This window comes from Leucoraja erinacea, chromosome 3, assembly GCF_028641065.1.
Source record: "Leucoraja erinacea ecotype New England chromosome 3, Leri_hhj_1, whole genome shotgun sequence".
Taxonomy (NCBI): Eukaryota; Metazoa; Chordata; class Chondrichthyes; order Rajiformes; family Rajidae; genus Leucoraja; species Leucoraja erinaceus.
Window position 1 is genome coordinate 80,136,168 of NC_073379.1, and position 20,120 is coordinate 80,156,287.

Here is a 20,120-nt window from a genome sequence, read left to right on the forward strand (position 1 = left end):
CCCAACTACATTAGTCTCACCTGTCTGTGTTTGGCCCAAATCCGTCTAAACACGCAGGAACAAACTGCAGGTTTTGGTTTAAACCGAAGATAGACACAAACAGCGGGTCAGAGTGTATCTCTGGAGAAAAGGAATAGGTTACTGCAGGAATAGGCTAGATGCAGGAAGATTATTCTCGATGTTGGGGAAGTCCAGAACAAGGGGTCACAGTTTAAGGATAAAGGGGACATCTTTTAGGACAGAGATGAGAAAAACATTTTTTACACAGAGAGTGGTGAATCTCTGGAATTCTCTGCCACAGAATGTAGTTGAGGCCAGTTAATTGGCTATATTTAAGAGGGAGTCAGATGTGGCCCTTGTGGCTAAAGGGATCAGGGGTTATGGAGAGAAAGCAGGTACAGGATACTAAGTTGGATGATTAGCCATGATCCTATTGGATGGTGGTGCAGGCTCGAAGGGCCGAATGGCCTACGCCTGCACCTATGTTTCTATGTTACATTTCAGATAGAGACCCTTCTTCAGAAGTGTGAAGAACGGTCTCGACCCGAAATGTCACCTATGCCTTTTCTCCAGAGATGCTGTCTGACGCGCAGTTACTCCAGTTTTTGGTGTCTATCTTCCCTCTAAACCCGTCCTATCCATGTACGTGTCTAAATGTTTGTTAATCCTACTTCGTTTTACTGAGACTGCAGATTTTTGGTATTGTTATTCAATAATTTTGCCCAGTTTTAGCCTGCAGCTTTGAGAAACGAGACTTATCACTTGACTGACTGACTAACAACTTCAAAATCATCAAGTGAAAAAACAAAAAACCCACAATTTAAAATATAAAATGCTCAGAAATGACGTGACCAGCAAATGCCTTCATGATCTTTAGAAGTGGGATGATATGAAGAAAAGCAGATTTATCCTCTGCAGTTTATCGTCTAAGATAGTGCAAGGGCGGGAATATCTATGGGATCCTGCAGTCCTTTTGGTTGGTTACAGCACTGTCATAACTGCATTTATATTTGTCATACAAGGTCATAAATTACTTCTCTATTCCCTCCATGCTTATTCCATCTAACAGCTTCTCTATTCCCTGTCTGCTCCCTCAATGTGTCAGCTAACAGCAGCTTTAAACACCTTAACGTTCATTACCCTTACTCAAAACTTGGTAATGTGTAGCACCACAGCTACTGGAAATGCTTGTTTCCGCCTAGCTTTACCAAACCTTCTGTTCTAAAAATTTCAGTCATTTGGACAGTTACATGGATAGCATAGGTTTAGAGGGATATGGGTCAAATGCAGGCAGGTGAGACTAGCGTAGATGGTGCAGCTTGGTCAAGTTGGGTCAAAGGGCCTATTTGTGTTGTGCGACAGGTTAACACATGAATTGAGTAGTACACATATCCAACACCAAAATATAAACGGGCAGAAATAAAATATTCCACCATCAAAAATGTCAAATGCAAACATTCATCTTCAAATTTTCATGTTATTGTTATGATTATTGAGGAGGAGTGGGATAGAATACAAAAGTTTTTCTCGGCTGGGATCCATGTTCAGAGATCTTGATTAACTTAAATTAATTTTAGAATATACCCAAACATGCAAGGTAGATGGAAAAGCTGGAGAAACTCAGCGGGTGAGGCAGCATCTATGGAGCAAAGGAATAGGCGACGTTTTGGATCAAGACCCTTCTTCAGACTGATGTCAGGGGGGGCCGTAAAAAGAAAGGAAGATCCAGAGACAGTAGGCTGTGGGAGAGCTGGGAAGGGGAGGGGAAGGAGGGAGAAAGCAAGTACTACCTGAAATTGGAGAAATCAATGTTCATATCGCTGGGATGTAAACTACCCAAGCTGTTCCTCCAATTTGTGGTGGGACTCACTCTCATAGAAACATAGAAACATAGAAATTAGGTGCAGGAGTAGGCCATTCGGCCCATTCGGCCCCTCTCACCATGGAGGAGGCCCCAGACAGAAAGGACGAATTCGGACTGCGAGGGGGAGTTGAAGTGCTGAGCCACCGGGTGATCGGGTTGGTTATTGCAAACTGGGCAGAGGTGTTGCGCGAATCGATTGCCTAGCCTGCGCTTGGTCTCTCCAATGTAGAGCAGTGGACACTTGGAACAGCGGATGCAATAGATGAGGTTGGAGGAGGTGCAGGTGAACCTCTGCCTCAACTGGAAAGACCGCCTGGGTCCTTGAATGGAGTCGAGGGGGGAAGTAAAGCGACAAGTGTAGCATTTCCTGCGGTTGCAAGGGAAAGTGCCAGGGGAGGGGGTGGTTTGGGTGGGAAGGGACGAATTCACCAGGGAGTTACGGAGGGAACAGCCTCTGCAGAAAGCGGAAAGGGGAGGAGATGGGAAGATGTGGCCAGTGGTGGGATCCAGTTGGAGGTGGGGGATTATAAATTGTATGCGACAGCTGGTAGGGCGGAAGGTGAGGACAAGGGGGACTGTCTTCGTTACGAGTTGGTGGATGGGGAGTGAGAGCGGAGCTGCAGGATATAGAGGAGGCCCTGGTGAGAGTCTCATCTAGAGTAGAAGCAGGGAACCCCGATTCCCTAAAGAATGAGGACATCTCTGATGCCCTGGTTTGGAACATCTCATCCTGGGTGTAGGTGCTGCATAGATGGAGGAATTGGGAGTAGGGGATAGTCATAACAGGAAGCAGGGTGGGAAGGAGTGTGGTCCAGATAGCCACTGTCCCCAAACATACATGGTTGTTTAAAAAAATTCTATACTAGTCTCTAACCCAGCATTGTGGTCGCGACCAACAACAGAAATTGCTGCCTAGAAAAACGCGCACGACAAATCTGCTTTTCTGGCAACAAAAACATCCAATTAGTTAGTTTGGACTTTGAACAAGACTGAGCATTGAGAAAGGGCGGTGAATGGATCACAGTGAAAGACTGATTATTTCCGCTGTTGGGGGATACTGTATAAGAGCATAGTCTTAAAATTACTATCAGGCAACTATCAATAAGCATTTTTTCCTGCAAAGTTTAATGCAAAGTAAGCTGGAAAATATTTGTGTGCGGAGCAATTGGAGGCTTTAATAACAACTTTCTCATTTAATGCTTTCCCAAAAAAATTCTCCTTGACCAAATTTGGAATGACATGACATTTTAGGCACCTAATGCAAGTTATGTTTGATAACACTCAAAGTTCTTTCAAATGTTTGCTATATTAAAATATGTTTGACATATGTACTCAAGTTGTTTAGATTAGTTCAGTTTACTTTAGTTGAACTTATTATTGTCAAATGCACCGAAATACATCTTTGAATATATTTGTGCGCTAACCAGTCAAATCATAGCACGACTACTATCATATACAAGTATAAGAGTGAAATGATTGTGGCAGACAATAAAAGATTCTCTTCTGGCACAACACGCAAGTTGTCACACTCCTGCACTATTTTGCAACTTTTAGATTTGTTTTTTGTTCAGTTTTGGTCACACTGCTGTAGGTAGGATGTCATTAAGCTGCATAGAGTGTAGAGAGGATTTACAGGATGTTAAACACAAAGTGCTGGAGTAACTCACCACTAAATGCATCTTCCCATCTCCACCTTCTGCAGGATCCGCTCCCTCCACAACTCCTTGGTTGACACATCCATTGCCACCCCTGCCATCAACTTCCCAGGTAATTTCCTCTGCAACCGGAGATGCTACAACTGCCCATATACCTCCACTCCATTCAGGGGCCCCCCAACAGTCCTTTCAGGTTAGACAGAGGTTCACACGTGCCACCTCTAACCTCGTCTGCTGCTTCTGGTCTTCCTGATGGAGGCTCCTGTAAATCAGCAAGATCAAACATGGACTCGCTGAACATTTCGCTGAACACTTACGCTCAGTCCGCCTACGCCTACGGGATCACCTGGTTGCCGACCATTTCAGCTCCCGTTCCCATACTGACCCATCTGTCCTGGGCCTCAGACATTGCCAGAGTGAAGCCAGAATGCAAATGGGAGGAACAGCACCTCATATTTCACTTGGACAGCTTACAACCCAGCAGGTGACTTTTTCGGCGATTGCCAGGCACCCATCATAGGCCGCTGCAGGTGGCCGAAAAATTTCAACATGTTGAAAAGCCAGCGGCGACCAGAAAGACACGACGACTCTTTGGGTGACTGAGGAGACTACACACGACCATACAGGTGACACCCTGGCAACATGTAATGACCCAATGACGGTTGCCGGAAGTCACTGAAAAAGTCTTGTAAGTGGGACAGGCCCATTCTCTCCCTCCTCCCTACCCATTTTACTAGTTCCACAGTACTCCATATTGTTTCTTGAGATCACATGTTCTCTATTGAACAATGATCCTACGAGGCACTGCTCTGCCCGAGGTAATTTGTGGCTGGTTCTGATTGGTCCTGGTCTTTCACCACCAAACACACACGTACACTTTCAGTCTGAAGAAGGGTTCCCAGCACTTTGGATCTAAATTTGGTACAAGCCACCATCTGCAGTTCTGTGTTTCTACTGTTACAGAATGTTGCCAGGTCTAATGGGGCTGAGCTTAGGGGGAGAATGGATAGGCTTGGACTTTATTCCTTGCCGTTCAAAGGCTGAGGGATGATCTGAAAGCAGTCCATAAGTCAAGTCAAGTCACATTTATTTATATAGCACATTTAAAAAAACAACTCTCATTGGCCAAAGTGCTTTAAATTTGTTATAAGAATAGCACAACAAAGCAAACTACATACGTATATACATGTAGCCCTCACTCAGAGGACGTCAGGAAAGGCTTGGGAGTATAGATAAGTCTTTAGTCTTGACTTAAAGGAGTCGATGGAGGGGGGCAGTTCTGATGGGAAAGGGGATGCTGTTCCACAGTCTAGGGGCTGCAACCGCAAAGGCGCGGTCGCCCCCGAGCTTATGCCTAGACCGTGGGATATTCAGCAACCCCAAGTTGGCCGATCTGAGGGGCCTGGAGGTGGAGTGGTGGGTGAGAAGACTTTTTATGTGGGTGGGGGCAAGCCCATTGAGGGCTTTGTAGACATGGAGGAGGATCTTGAAGTTTATATAAAATCATGAATGCAGTGCCTTTTACCCAGAGTTGCACAATCAGGAACAAGAGGAGGACATGGGTTTAAGGCGAGGGAGAAAAATTTAATCAAACCCTGAGGAGCAACTTCTGAGGGTGGCATGTATATGGAACAGGTTACCAGAGGAAATAGTTGAGGAAGGTACAATAATAGCATTTAGAAAGACACAGTCATATACATGGATGAGAACAGTCTCTACGGATATGGGTCAAACACAAAAAAATTGAACTAGCTTAGATAGGGTATCTGGTCGGCATTGACAAGTTGGGCCTAAGGGCCTCTTTCTGTGCTATATGCCTCAATGACTCCAAATGCTCACTTGATTAATTGTAATCATCCATATAAAAGACCTTCATTTTGGGACAGTTCAGCAAAGACAGATTTTCTGGAGCAATGTTGAAGATCACAATTCTTCTAACCAGATGCTTAGGTGACTAGACAAAAGTCCTACGGCAGTCGCCGAAAAAGTTGACACAATTCTCCATTGCATCCACAGGAAAATGTTGCTAAAGGAAAAATTAACTTCAGCACATTTGTAAAACAAGATGGCCTACTATCAGTTCTCATTACTTTGTGTCCAAGGCCTTTATGTAACATCTAGGGTGGGTACAAGCCCATTATTTTGCTATGTGCTACTTTCACCATATTATCATCACCACATTGGTACCAAAACCCCACCAATGAAATGCAATGGATTTGAACACATCGAACAGTGCACCACATGAATGATGCCAGGTTAAATTAATCTCCACTGTCTCAATGTCATCCACATACTTCCATTCCCTGCATATACACGTGCCTCTATAAAAGCATCTTGAATGCCACTATCGTATCTGCCTCCACCACCACTCCTGGCAGCACATTCCAGGCATCCACCACTCTGTGGAAAAGGTCTGCCCCACATATTTCCTTTACATTTTGCCCCTCTTGCCATAAAGCTATGCTCTCTTGTCTCTGACATTTCCACCCTTGCAAGAAGTTGTGACTGGCTTCCCTATCTATACCACTCATAATGTTATAAACTTCCAACAGGCCTCCCCTCAGCCTCCATGCAGACTCACCTTTCAGCCAGTAGAGTTAATTCTGCTGATATATTATATTATCATTTGGATAATATTATTTAAAAATGTTAAATGACTGCAGAGGATGGTAATCTGAAACAAAAACAAAGTACTACAAACACTCGGCAGGTCAAATGATACCCATTGAAAGAAAAGTGGAAAGCAAAACAGTAACATTTCAAATCAAAGAAACATCATCTATCCATATTCTACAGAGATGCTACCTGACCCACTGAGTTACTCAAACTGTCTTTATTTTGCGAGTAAACACACATTTGTTTTATTGAAGAGCCAGTGGGGTAGGGATGTACAAGAAAAAGGGAAGAAGTCTGGGACAACTGTGAAGAGGTTATATAGTTGGTAAGTTAACCAAGGGCACTGAGAGCATGAACATGAAAAAATAAAAGCCTCAAACTGCTGAACTGAAGGAATGAGAAATATTGAGTTAGTATTGTAGATGGATGACCTATAGAAGAAATGGCCAATTCTGATGCCAGAGTACAAGATGCCGGACATTCTAAAATTGGTAGAACCTCGAAAGGCTACAAAGCACAGAGATATGAAGAGATCCTGTTCCTGAAGCTTGCATTGAGCCTTGTTAAAACAATACAGAAGCCCACAGAGGTCAAAGGGGGAGTGGGATAGTAAATTAAAATGGCAGACAACAGGAAACTCAGGAATACCCCTGCAAATGAACTAGGATTCATGAACTTGGAACACTGAATGGCTAGATTGTAATCATGTATTGTCTTTCTGCCGACTGGATAGCATGCAACAAAAGCTTTTTCATTGTACCTTGGTACACGCGACAATAAACTAAACTTGGGTGCTCCACAACGCGGACACCCAATCTGCAGTTGTTTTCTCCAAAGTGGAAGTGAGTAATTAATGCAGTACGCTGGATGTACCTGCTAGGATGGCGGAAAACAAAAAGGTAAAAGGACAAAGGGGTTGGGGTTGGACAGGCTAGATGCAGGAAGATTGCTCCCGATGTTGGGGAAGTCCAGGACAAGGGGTTACAGCTTAAGGATAAGGGGGAAATCCTTTAAAACCGAGATGAGAAGAACCTTTTTCACACAGAGAGTGGTGAATCTCTGGAACTCTCTGCCGCAGATGGTAGTCGAGGCCAGTTCATTGGCTATATTTAAGAGGGAGTTAGATGTGGCCCTTGTGGCTAAGGGGATCAGAGGGTATGGAGAGAAGGCAGGTACGGGATACTGAGTTGGTTGATCAGCCATGATCATATTGAATGGCAGTGCAGGCTCGAAGGGCCGAATGGCCTACTCCTGCACCTAATTTCTATGTTTCTATGTTTCTAAATGCCACATTCCTCCAGCTGCACGTAAAGGGCTGTAGGATGGGAAATGGTTGGTGGAAATGGAAGAGCAGATAAGAGAGTCATGAAAGTAAAGATCTCTGTGGAATATTGAGCCACCACGCACAACATCGGGAGGCTGCAGCAAATCGGCCGATCAGCCGAGAAGGTTATTGGCTGCAACCTTCCCGCCATTGACAAACTGTACACTGCAAAGCCCAGGAAGTGAGCGGGTAAGATCTCTGTCCCCTCTCACCCAGGCCACAAACTCTTTGAATCACTTCCCTCTGGAAGGCGACTCCAGACTGTCAAAACTGCCACATACAGACATAAAAACAGCTTTTTTCCCCCACGAGTAGTAGCTCTACTCAATAACCAAAAATCTGTAGCCTCCTTTTGCTCTGGTATTTTCTTTAATTTACATGTTTAAACTATAATGTTTTATTATTAATGTTTAATGTTTTATGTGTCAGTCCTAACTGACACTATGTCATGTTGTCGCTTGTGGGTGGAACACCAAGGTCAAAGCCACAGTTTAGGAATGAGGAGGCATGGAAATGACAACTTCAGTGATGGAGAGTCTTGAACCCAAAACATTTATTCAGTTTCTCTTCCAGTAGATGCTACCTGACCCAAGGAGTTGTTCCAGCACCTGCAGCAGATTTTGCTTTATCAACTTTAAGCAGCTCTTTAACTCATGCTTATGGTGACGTTATTTAAAGAACTTGGTGTTCCAGACTCTCGAGCCATAACAGGACCTTGACTTGTACTAACATGTGAACCATTAAGCCTGCAAGATTGGATTTTGCCGAGTAGTTTCCACATCGACAAGAGATACTGAAATGTGACGAAAATGATCTGGATGAAGGAATATTAGTCCTTCAAAATAAAACTTAGACCTTTTTCATGCTGGAAAATAGATTGCATTTAAATAATAATACTCATTCAGTTTTCACATTCTCCGAGCATGTGCAAAATGTGCGGCTCTAAAATCCAGCTGTCGATCATCAATTCCAAGACACAGGGAATTGATAAAGGGATTGAAAGTTATAAACAGACAGATGGCAACAGTGTGAAAGACAGAGATCCTAATCCCTGGTCCATACTGAGGACTATTCTTCAGAGTTAGTTTGATTCATATCATGTTTAACTCGCTGATGTGCCTCCTGATGTGCTTTGAAACTCCGACGGCTTCCTAGGAAAAAGTTCTGATGCCTCATGTTTTGTTAACGATTCACTAGAAGTAAAACCAACTTTGCTGATGTGCTTTTGGACACAGATCCAGATTCAGTTTGTGCTATTTTACTAATACTTCACTGCATGTGGATCCATAGGTGCGAGTTTATATGCCAAAACCCATTTCTCGGTTTTACGTTAACTTGAGGTTTAGTTAACCAATTCATTTAATTAAAATTAGGGAATACCAAATGTTCATCAACAAAATTAATTACAACTACAATTCTCAATTAAATATTGAGTCATAAATTTGACAATTATTTTATGGAGTTAAATGGCCATTTCAATCGTCAAATATCATAAATTCATAGGTTATAGGAGCAGAATTAGGGCATTCAGCCCATCGTCTACACTGCCATTCAATCATGGCCAATCTATCTCTCAACCCCATTCTCCTGCCTTCTCCCTATAACATAGAAAATAGGTGCAGGAGTAGGCCATTCGGCCCTTCGAGCCTGCACCGCCATTCAATATGATCATGGCTGATCATCCAACTCAGTATCCGGTACCTGCCTTCTCTCCATACCCCCTGATCCCTTTAGCCACAAGGGCCACATCTAACTCCCTCTTAAATATAGCCAATGAACTGGCCTCAACTACATTCTGTGGCAGAGAATTCCAGAGATTCACCACTTTGTGTAAAAAATGTTTTTCTCATCTCGGTCCTAAAAGATTTCCCCCTCATCCTTAAACTGTGACCCCTTGTTCTAACCCCCCACACCCTTACTAATCAAAGATCAGTCAATCTCCACCTTAAAAATATCAATTGACTTCCCTTCCACAGCCGTTAGTGGCAATGAATTCCATAGATTTAGCACCCACTGACTAAAGAAATTCCCTTGGCTTTTATCCTTTATTTAGTGAGGGATAAAAGTTATTAGTTGTGCAATTTCTGTGTCTTTCTTGTACATTACATAATTATACTTAAGATTCCAGGATTAGTTTCCACACTGAATATATCCATTATCACATGTCCTGCTACTGGTGTTCAAGGCCACCATAATTACAGTTTCTTGGATCTACCGCACGTTATTGAAATGTGAGAAGAAACCGGAGCACCCAGAAGAAACCCCATATGGTCACAGAGAAAACTTGTTAACTTCACACAGATAGCACCCAAGGTCAGGATCGCACCTGGGTCTCTAGGACCGATAGCAGCTCTACCAGCTGCACCACCCTAACTTTTAACTTGATTGGGTTTTGCACTGTACTTATCTTTGCACTTCATCTGCTGATTAGCAAACCTTGGCCCATTACTTCAGATCAAACGTTACAATGTGAGCCCTTCTAGAAATGTGTAATTATTTGACCTAGTTTTCAAATGTCACTTTAATTAATTAGACAATGAATGTTTTATTCTGCATGGTGATCACTCTATTCTTCGTATCTAGTGAACACTCCCCAAATCTAATCAAGTCCGCAACATTGTTCCCTTTCATTTGCCACACAATGTGTCAACTCTTCCAAACTCATCACGCAATCTCAGAACATTTCCTCGTATGACATTACTAATTAATTATTAAACAACACGTCTTCATGACCAGAGCTTTTCACCTCTGTTGAAATGAGAGAAACAAGAATAATAGCGTCTACACACCTTTGGCTCCATTGAGATGAAGTTGTGTGTTCCTCTGCTAGAAACTGTTGATCTCTTCATTGTCCTACTGTGGTAGAAGTGGTAGTAGTCTCTCAAGGACCCAATCTGTAAAGGAAAAAGAACGAGTTTAACTCATATGGCTCCATTAAAACTCTCATCCTTTTGTCTGCCTTGCATAAATTATTCAATTTAATTTAATCTAGAGGATCTCAAATGTTATTTTGACCTTCAGGATTATCTTTCACGGCAAGAAAGAACAACACGACACAAAAAGAAACCATTAACCTTTCATGAGTTTGGTTTTAAAGATCATGCTTTCACGTACAATTGACAAAACTTCCATGACAGCAGTTGTTTGTTTCTCTAGGAGAGATATTTAAAATGTCAAAAGGCCAGGGATTGAAACAACGAAAGCGAAATTAATAATTATACAATGTGGTCGTCAATTGTCATCCGACCCACTACTAAAAGATATGGGAGTAGTTGACAAACCTTGCTGGAGAATGATTTGCTCAAAGGTAAGAAATACTCCACAGAAGCTTGAAGACAAGTGAGATAACATTTATGTTTCACACAAGTGTATCTTAAATAATTCACCACTCCACTGCATTCAAAATAAGAATACAGAATAAGAAAACACTGCATGTACAAAAACCCAATGAGAAAAACAGTCAAAGCCAGAGCCCCAGATGAGCCAATTCCAAACCAATGAGCTATTGACTTTAACTGCAAATAGACTACATAATTGATGAAGCATTTACTGAAAGCTTGACATATTTATCGACATGATCATCGTCGACCCCAAGCAGAATGGAACTTTCCCTGCTCACTGGCAACAGAACCAAGATCTTACCAGGATTGCCAAAGATCAGTGAAAGGACACATCTGAAAAAATGTAGAAAGCACACATGGAGACAATGCTCATGGGCATAATTAAGCTTACGAGCCAGAGCTATGACAAAATTGCTCCTTTGATCTATCTAAAGCATCTTGGTATATTTGATCAGATGGGAAATTAACCCCTTTGTTGCATTGGTGATCTGTAAACAACATGGATTGTCCGGATGTAATATTTGTTGTAATGATACAGGTTTGGTCCTTGAAAAAGCACAAAAAACAGCTTCAAGTAGAAGACCAAGAAAGCCTTAACATAGACACATGGAACTACAGGTGCTAGAATCTTGAGCAAAAACAAATGTTATAAGCCACAAAACTCAATGGGTCAGGCAGCATCTGTGGAGGAAATGTAGTCAAAGCCTCTATTGAGCTATTTGCTATCAAGCCATGACACAATATGGATTGAAAGTCCGATGCTGAAATGTGGTAATCATATTCTACAGCAAACAATACATCAACTAATGACAATAGGGAGCAGGAAACAAAGTCTACTTGGGTGATCTAGTTGCCTTGTCTCAGTTCTTCAATTTAATACTGCCTAATGGACGAGCATTTACCATGCCTTATCTAGTATAAAAATACCGAGTAACAAAGTCACACTAATCTGTGTGTGCGTGTGCGTGTGCCTGTGTGAATCTGGGAAAACAAAGACAAACATTACATTCATTTGGAAATAGAAGCTCAGGTCACAGCCTGTCCAAACATCAATCAGGCAAACAAAGTAATGAGGAACTCGGCAGGTCAGGCAGAATTGGAGGGAATGGATCAAAGTTTCATATCAGGACCCTTCTTCAAACTGATGGAATGGAGGGGCGGGGGGAGGAATGGGGGGGCTGGGGCAGAGGAGAAAGAGCAAAACAGAATAGAGGTGGGGGTGAGGCAATGGCTGGCAAGTGACAGGTGGATGCAGCTGACAGTGGAGGGTCAGTGACATACAAAATGTAAAGCCAGGAGAGGGGGGTGGGAGGGGAATATGGGTGCAAAGGAATGGCGAGGGGAAAGAGGAAGGACAAAAGAGAAATTCCAGATTTGGGGATGTGAAAAGATTGCATGGAGAAGAGGAAAGGAGCTGGGTGACTGGAGTGGTGGATTAAATGTGTGCAGATCAGTGTTGGGGAAAGAGGGGGTGCAGGGGGGGGCCATTACTTGTAATTTGAAAATTCACTGTTCATACCGTTGGGTTGCAAACTACCCAAGCAGAATACCAGGTGATGTTATCCCAGCCTACACGTGGCCTCACTCTGGCAATGGAGGTGGCCAAGGACAGAAAAATCAGTATGGGAAGGAGGATTTGCAACTAAGAGCTCCACACCTTGTGTCCGCACCTTGGCGGACAGAGGGCAAGTGTTCGGCGAAATGACTGCACCAATGTCGGCCAGATCGTGTGTAGAGTGCAATAGATAAGGTTGGACAAAGTGCAAATGAACCTCCCTTTCTAGACCTTGAAGGATTGCTGCGATCACTGGATGGATGCAAGAGTCACAGTATTGCACCCTGATATCTGAAGCAATCTGCTATAATAAACCACCGCGACATACCTTTGAGGGAAGCTAGGCCACATGCTCATTTTTCACATCAATAAGAAACCACCAAGACAGTTAAACATCAACACTACCAGAAAATAATGAATAGACTCAACCCACTCAAGAGTTATGGAGCCATCCAGCACAAATAGGCCTTTCGGCCCAACTCATGTATGCTGATCAAGTTGCCTAACCATACTAGCCCCACTTGGCTGTACCTTGCCCATATCCCTCCAAACCTTTCCTAACTACTTCAACTGCGTAATCACATATTTCAAGTCCAACTGAGCATTACCTTTGGGAATTCAAGTTGACCCCAACACCGAGTTTGCAGTGCCATACACTGCTCCCCCATCATATGCTGTTATGCCCAAGCTCTTCAGGGAAGGGATGCAGAGCATCACTCAATGTTACTGGGAATTTTAATCGCCTTATTATGGACCCATAATTTTAACCTTCAACAATGATAATTCAATCTTTAAGTTTGACAACTGACAGAGCTCTCAAGAAATGATAACAAATGTCAAGGTCACTGGTTACAATCTTCGTAAAACCCAATTTATAACCTCGTCTCCTAAACCAGAACAAAACAAATAGTTGATGCACAAAGATGACTGCAGTCCCCACAACAGACCATTCAATGCACAGTTCACTAAAATGCAGAGGCAGCATCCTTCACTAGTTTTAGGGTACAATTAGCAGTCAGAGCCAACTGTATCGCTTATACTGCTTGTTGCTTTACAATGAAATCAGACATCATAATTTAGATTTAATTTGATGTGCAGCATGAATGATATTCAATCTAGTTATCAAATTGTTTTGTGTTATTACCAAGGAAGCTCCTGCTCACCTTCTCATATATGGATTTAATAATTAACTGTGCAGGAAATAAAAAAAGGTTTGACCTTTCTCTTTCAATCCTTCATGACTGGAAACTGTTCAAACGAGCTGCAAAGTAATCTTGCTACCACCCTCCTATAAATTACTTCATCTCCAACCTCCTGTGAGCTCAGATGAATGAGGCAGTGCCAATATAATGTTTGTAGTGATTTCTGGAAAGTTTCCATGAGAAACTCGATGGCTGGCAGCTGTAATTGACAAAATGCACAGCAGTTTCATGCCTAGGTATTTCCAAAGCACTTCCTAAATCTGTCCTTACTACAACTACAGACTGGGGCAAGAGTTCAAGAGAACTCTGGCATCTACACACTCTTTTACAATTTGCACATTATTCCTAACTTGGAAGTATAATTACTCTTCAGACAAATAACAGTCATTGAGGTTTAGAGAGGGAGAGAATAAGGGAAAGGGAAATGTAGGAAATAGGTCTGAAGGGTCTCGATCCAAAACGTCACCCATTCCTTCTCTCCAGAGATGCTGCCTGTCCTGCTGAGTTATTCCAGCTTTTTAATGTCTATCAGGAAATAGATTAATGGGTTTGCTGGTTTAGGAACCAATATGGGCACAATGCACTGAATAGCATCCCATTCTCAAGATTCAAGAGTTGTTTTAGTGTCAAATTTCCCAGAACAATGAAATTCTTACTTGCTGCAGCACAACAGAATACGTAATCATAATAAACAATATAACAAAAACTCAGAAAAAAAATAACGGTGCAATAATAATGATAGTCTATTGTAGTTCATAGCTTATGAGGTAGTGGTTTTTAATAGCCTGATGGCTATGGGCAAGAAGCTGTTCCTGAACATTACAGTTCTCAGACTCCCGTACCTTCTTCCCGATGACAATGGTGATATGAGTGTGTGGCCAGGATGGTGTGGGTCTTTGATGCTGTTGCCTTTGAGGCAGTGACTACCAAAGATCCTATAGGATGGTGACTACAATAGATCCCTTCAATGGTGGGGAGGTCAGAGCATATGGAACTGCAGTGGTTGACCACATTTTCAGGGTCATTAAGGATAAACACAACTGCTAATCTTTTCCCATTATACCTTCGCTTCCTACCTGTACACCATTACCTTCATGCCATTGTTTTTCCATTCCTATTTCTAAACTTGTTTAAGGCTTTGCTAGATAGAAATCAAAGTTAGAGGGTCTTCAAAAATGGAAGAAGGGTCACAACTCAAAAGGTCACCTATCATTGCCAGTTCATTGGCTATATTTAAGAGGGAGTTAGATGTGGCCCTTGTGGCTAAGGGGATCAGGGGGTATGGAGAGAAGGCAGGTACGGGATACTGAGTTGGATCAGCCATGATCATATTGAACGGCGGTGCAGGCTCGAAGGGCCGAATGGCCTACTCCTGCACCTAATTTCTATGTTTCTATCCATGTTTAAGAGATGCTGTCTGACATGCTGAGTTACTCCAGCACTTCGTGCCCATAAATGAAAGTTGTTTTAAATTGAGAAAAAGGGAACAGGAGGCATACAAAGGACACAAAATGTTCTGTCTACTAAGATGCCCCATCTACACTTGTCCCACCAGCCCAAATTTGGCCCATATCCCTCTAAACATTTCCTATCTATGATAGTTCCAATGTCTCTGGCAATTTATCAGAACAAATAACTTTTCATGTGCCGGCGTTGGTAACCTATTGTCAGACACAACACTGTATTTTGAACGAAGGGTTTCGGCCCGAAACGTTGCCTATTTCCTTCGCTCCATAGATGCTGCTGCACCCGCTGAGTTTCTCCAGCTTTTTTGTGTACCTTCGATTCTCCAGCATCTGCAGTTCCTTCTTAAACACTGTATTTTGCAAGGTACTATCATGGGGCACCAATCATACGAAATAATGCCCAGGTAACATTTACCCTAACTAAATAAAGAAAGCGAGTTATGCGATCCTCACCAACACATCCCAGTACTGTTCCCATTTGAGTATTCTGCAAATGTTAATAAATACCATGCTGCTGCAATGATTTACAACACAGCAGCTTTAAACATGACACTGTGCATCTCATTACGTCACATGTTCTAGTTTAGAGGTCACAGCAGAAAGGTAAGGGTGAGCTCAATGGAAACATGCAGATTAACTATTCTCAAAACATTCGATTTCTGGGAAAAGAAGCAACAGCAGTCACTTATTTATATCATTTTTGCAGAATAGTAATATTTGAAAGAAAATAGCTACAAGAACATGAAATAATGGAAGATATCCAAAATAATCAAATTGAGGTACATAATTGAAAATACACAAATAAACCTTTCTGCACAATGTCATTGGACAGAGGCTAGACAAAATAGAACAATATATTTTTAATATTGATAATTTTGATGTATTTTAGCCAAGTCTTTATTTGGTTGAGATGTTTCATAGTCCTCTATACAATTTATGTCAAAGTAAAGCACTGGAAAACTCGATTCAAGCTCATCGTTGTTATTCAAACAGATAATCACATTTTTCACAAGCTGGTGTTACAAACTTCCCAATAATTAACAATCAGGGGCATGTATTCCTCTTTAGTTCAAGGCATAAATAATAACCAGAAGAAAAAGAGCAGGATCCACCTACTGGATCCCTCAAAACAACATTGTTAATAAAATCATGGCTGATCTATGCTGGTCCCAATTCCGTGCAAGTTCCCCATAACCCTTCATCTTTCTAGTATAAATCCGTCTCAACCTTAAATACATCTAATGATCTCCTGGGTCAGAGGATTCCAGAGATTCACAATCTTCCCAAGAGAATAAATTTTAACTCGGCTTTAAATGACCAGCACCTGATTTTGTAGCTGTGTCCCCTTGCGCATGACTCGCCCATTAGTGGAAAACATCAACATCTACCATGTCAGGCCCACTTAAGATCTTAAATAAGGTCACACCTCATTTGTCTAAACTCAGAGTAATAGAGAACCAAATTGTTAGCCTCTCTTGATAGGACAACCTTCTAATTTGAGGAGTTAGTCTGGTGAATGAATCTCTTTTGTATTCCCTCCATGCCAGTATTTGTTTTATGCAAGGCAACAAAAAACTTACACAATCTCCCAGGAATGGCGTCACCAACACCTTGTGCGAGGGTAACAAAACACCTTTATTCTTAAACTCCAACCACTTCACAAGGCGGCAACAAGCATTGTGGTCATTAATTACTTTTTTGCACAATCTGCTCACTTTTTATGATTCATGCACCCGGACACCCATATCCCTCTGAACTGCATTCATTTAGATTGTATTCCACCGTTTGATTCCTCTTACTGAAGTCCTCACACTTACCCATATTCAATTCTATTTGCCATGTTTTCCCCCCCAATCACACAATGTTGTTGCAGAATCACAATGTTACCCTCACAACATGCCCTTTCCCTTCCACTGAGCCAAATATCATCAGCAAACTTGAAAAATCTTACATTAATGATCTGGAGGAGGTGCTTGAGTAACTCAGCGGGAAAATCAGCATCTATGGAGGGAACGGGTAGGCAATGTTTAAGGTTGAGACTCTTCTTCCGACTGTTTGTAGTGGGGTGAAGAAGCTGGAAAAAGAGATGGTGGTGGAACAAAGTCTGGCAAATGATAGGGGGATAGCAACAAGAACCACAGAGGGGGAAGCAGTGAGAGGGTCTCCAGAACTCCAATCAGAGGAAAGAGTTCTTCAAAGTAGGCAATACCTTGAGGAGATTTGGGTGCATAATCTGGGACAAGGCTGTATGATATTATGATAGGTAGTTGGGTAGGGATGAAACTACTATCAACTCCTAGGCATCTGCTCGTGTTCTTGGAGAAGGCTCCTATGCATTGATAAGTGGTAGAATCTGGAGGGGGTGTGGGAGAGAGTAGATGACAATGAGTAAAGTAAAGATATCCAAGTTATATTGGATTTTCAACAAAAATAAAAGTGAGGGAGTTTAGGAAAGACTAACAAAACAAAAATCATGAACATGGCCAATACCTGCAATTCAATTGTTACTGAAGGGCCACATAAAGTGTACTTTTTGTTTTAAGGAATCATTGAAATAAATGGTAAAACAGGGCAAAGACCTTCTGATATCAATCAACATCAGAATATCAAGCAGTGAATAGCATAATTAATCCCCTATTTTAGATGGTCAGATATGAAAGTATTTTTCACTAGTGTTTAAGTATATAGCACGAAAAAAGGCCATTTGACCCACCATCCATCGATCACCCATTCACATTAGGGGCAAATAAACCTATAAATGTTGGGATATGGGAGGAAACTGGAACACCCAGAGGACACTAATGCGCTCATGGACAATAGACAAGAGACAATAGCTGCAGGAGTAGGCCATTCGTCCCTTCGAGCCAGCATCGCCATTCAATGAGGTCATTGCCGATCATCCCCAATCAGGACCCTGTTTCTGCCTTCTCCCCATATCCCCTGACTCTGCTATTTTTAAGAGCCCCATTTAGTTCGCTCTTGAAAGTATCCAGAGAACCTGCCTCCACCGCCCTCCGAGGCAGAGAATTCCACAGATTCACAACTCTCTGTGAGGAAAAAGTCGTTTCCTCATCTCCGTTCTAAATGGCGTACCCTTATTCTTAAACTGTGGCCCCTGGTTCTGGACTCCCCCAACACCCCCAAGATAGAAGTTTGTGGATTTTGTACAATTGCATTCAAAGAAACACATCTACAGTTTGAACACATTTATCTTCATTGCATGGTCAACAGAATTTGTTGGCCAAAATGGGTCAAATAGCAGGAGCAGTAATTGCACACGCATCATAACTTTCATCCAGATATATGGTGGCGGCAAGTCACATCACATGCCCACTTCACAGTATTTGAATGTAGGAATGCTTGCAGTTTTAAATTATTTACTGCCGATTTCATTCACATGGTTCTCTTCTGCTTTGTGCTCATCAGGGTCAACGTTCAGTCATAGTGCTGAACTCAAGACCGACTTGATGACTGTGGTAGGGATACAGACTAATTGCAATTTGCAATGTGGAGCAAACTACACTTCTTTACTGAACTGTGGGATATTCCCACATCACACCTTTAGGACTCTCCATATTAAATTGACTACCTGAAGAACTGAAAGCTCAACGAGGTCCTCACAACAATTGCAAATTCTGTTTAAACCCCAAAGGTGGAGACTATGTTAATTCTAAAGTCAGAGTCTGAAGAAAAGTCTCGACCCAAAATGTCATCTTTCTTTTCTCGTCAAGTCAACTTTATTTGTCTTCTTTGCCGTCTGATCTGCTGCATTACTCAGGCACTTTGTGCCCTTTGTGTACATTAATTCACTTTGTCAGTATCCTTACCAAGCCAAATTTTAACTGAAGTTATAGAATTGTATTGGAGCAATGGGGTAGATGATTTTAAGGTTTCTACTCGTAATGATTTATCAAATAGGTTAATACTATATCATGCTGCTTAATGGCAAAAGACAACTAACCACAAGAACAGGAAACTGGATTTAAACAATCCATTTCACTTTCAGTCACAGCACACTTTAATTGTCTATAGTAGACTAAATTTAAAAGTTCAAGCAACAGCTACAGTAGCTGAGGAACTATATAGGACTGTGCAACATAGAAACCGGCCCTTGGGCTCACAATGTCTGCGCTGAACTCAACAACAAATTAAACAAATTACTTTTACCTGCTTATAATCTATACCTTTCCTTACCCACGTGCCTATCCAAAAGCATCTTAAATGGCACTACTGTACCCACTTTACCACCATCCCTGGCAATGCATTCCAGGCACCTGCCATTCTCAGTGTAAATAAATATCAGGAATAGATATAATAATTATCAAGAATAAACCTTTTCTGTGAACTATGAATCGTGTTTAAAATGAAGATTTTAATCTTTTACTTCAAGACTAAAGTGTAGCTTAATTAATAATGCTGTTTTACTCTCAGATACATCCTGTACACATGTAAACTTTCCCCCTCTGACCTTGAAGTTAAGCCCTCTAGTCTATGACATTTTCAGACAGGAAAAATGTTCTAACTGTATACCTTCTCCATGTTGATCATAATTTTATAAATAGACGATAAACTTCTATCACTTTGGAGAAAACCATGTTTGTCCAACCTTCCCTTTAGCTAATACCCTCTAATCCCTACATCATCCTCGCCAAAGCCTCTGCACATTCCTATAATGGCATGATCGGAACTGCATACAATACTCCAAATGTTGCCTAACCAAAGCTTTAGACTAATCATTCAACACTTAATTTGACTCAGAACCAATTTAAAATAACATCTAAATGATCCCAGTGCAAACAATATTTCAAGTAAAATTACCACATAGGTCACAGTGAAACTGGGGTGGAGTTTGATCACAAATGACTGGGACAAGAAAACAAAGTGCAAATCTTGTGCCTGCATCAAATATTTAGATTTTATCTGGGAAGGGAAATTGGTTTACGGGTGGTTTTGGTTGACTGAGCACAAGCTTCCATATCTGGAGCACGCTTTGCTTTGGGTTAGATAACGAGAGATTGGGCAGAAGCATTCTAGTTGAGCTCCAAATCTCCCCTCTAAGGAAAGTAGGGAGATACCACAGAATAAATGGGAAGACAG

General features: G+C 41.8%; 1 protein-coding gene across 5 annotated transcripts in view; it reads right to left on the bottom strand.

Annotated features, from left to right (window-relative positions):
- Positions 1-20,120, bottom strand: part of pcsk5b (proprotein convertase subtilisin/kexin type 5b) — a 299,623-nt gene that overhangs the window by 272,188 nt on the left and 7,315 nt on the right. For all 5 annotated transcript variants that reach the window (XM_055633051.1, XM_055633052.1, XM_055633054.1 and 2 more), the window contains exon 2: positions 10,249-10,353. In XM_055633051.1, the coding sequence (XP_055489026.1) occupies positions 10,249-10,353 (105 nt within the window). The remainder of the gene's footprint in view (positions 1-10,248; positions 10,354-20,120) is intronic.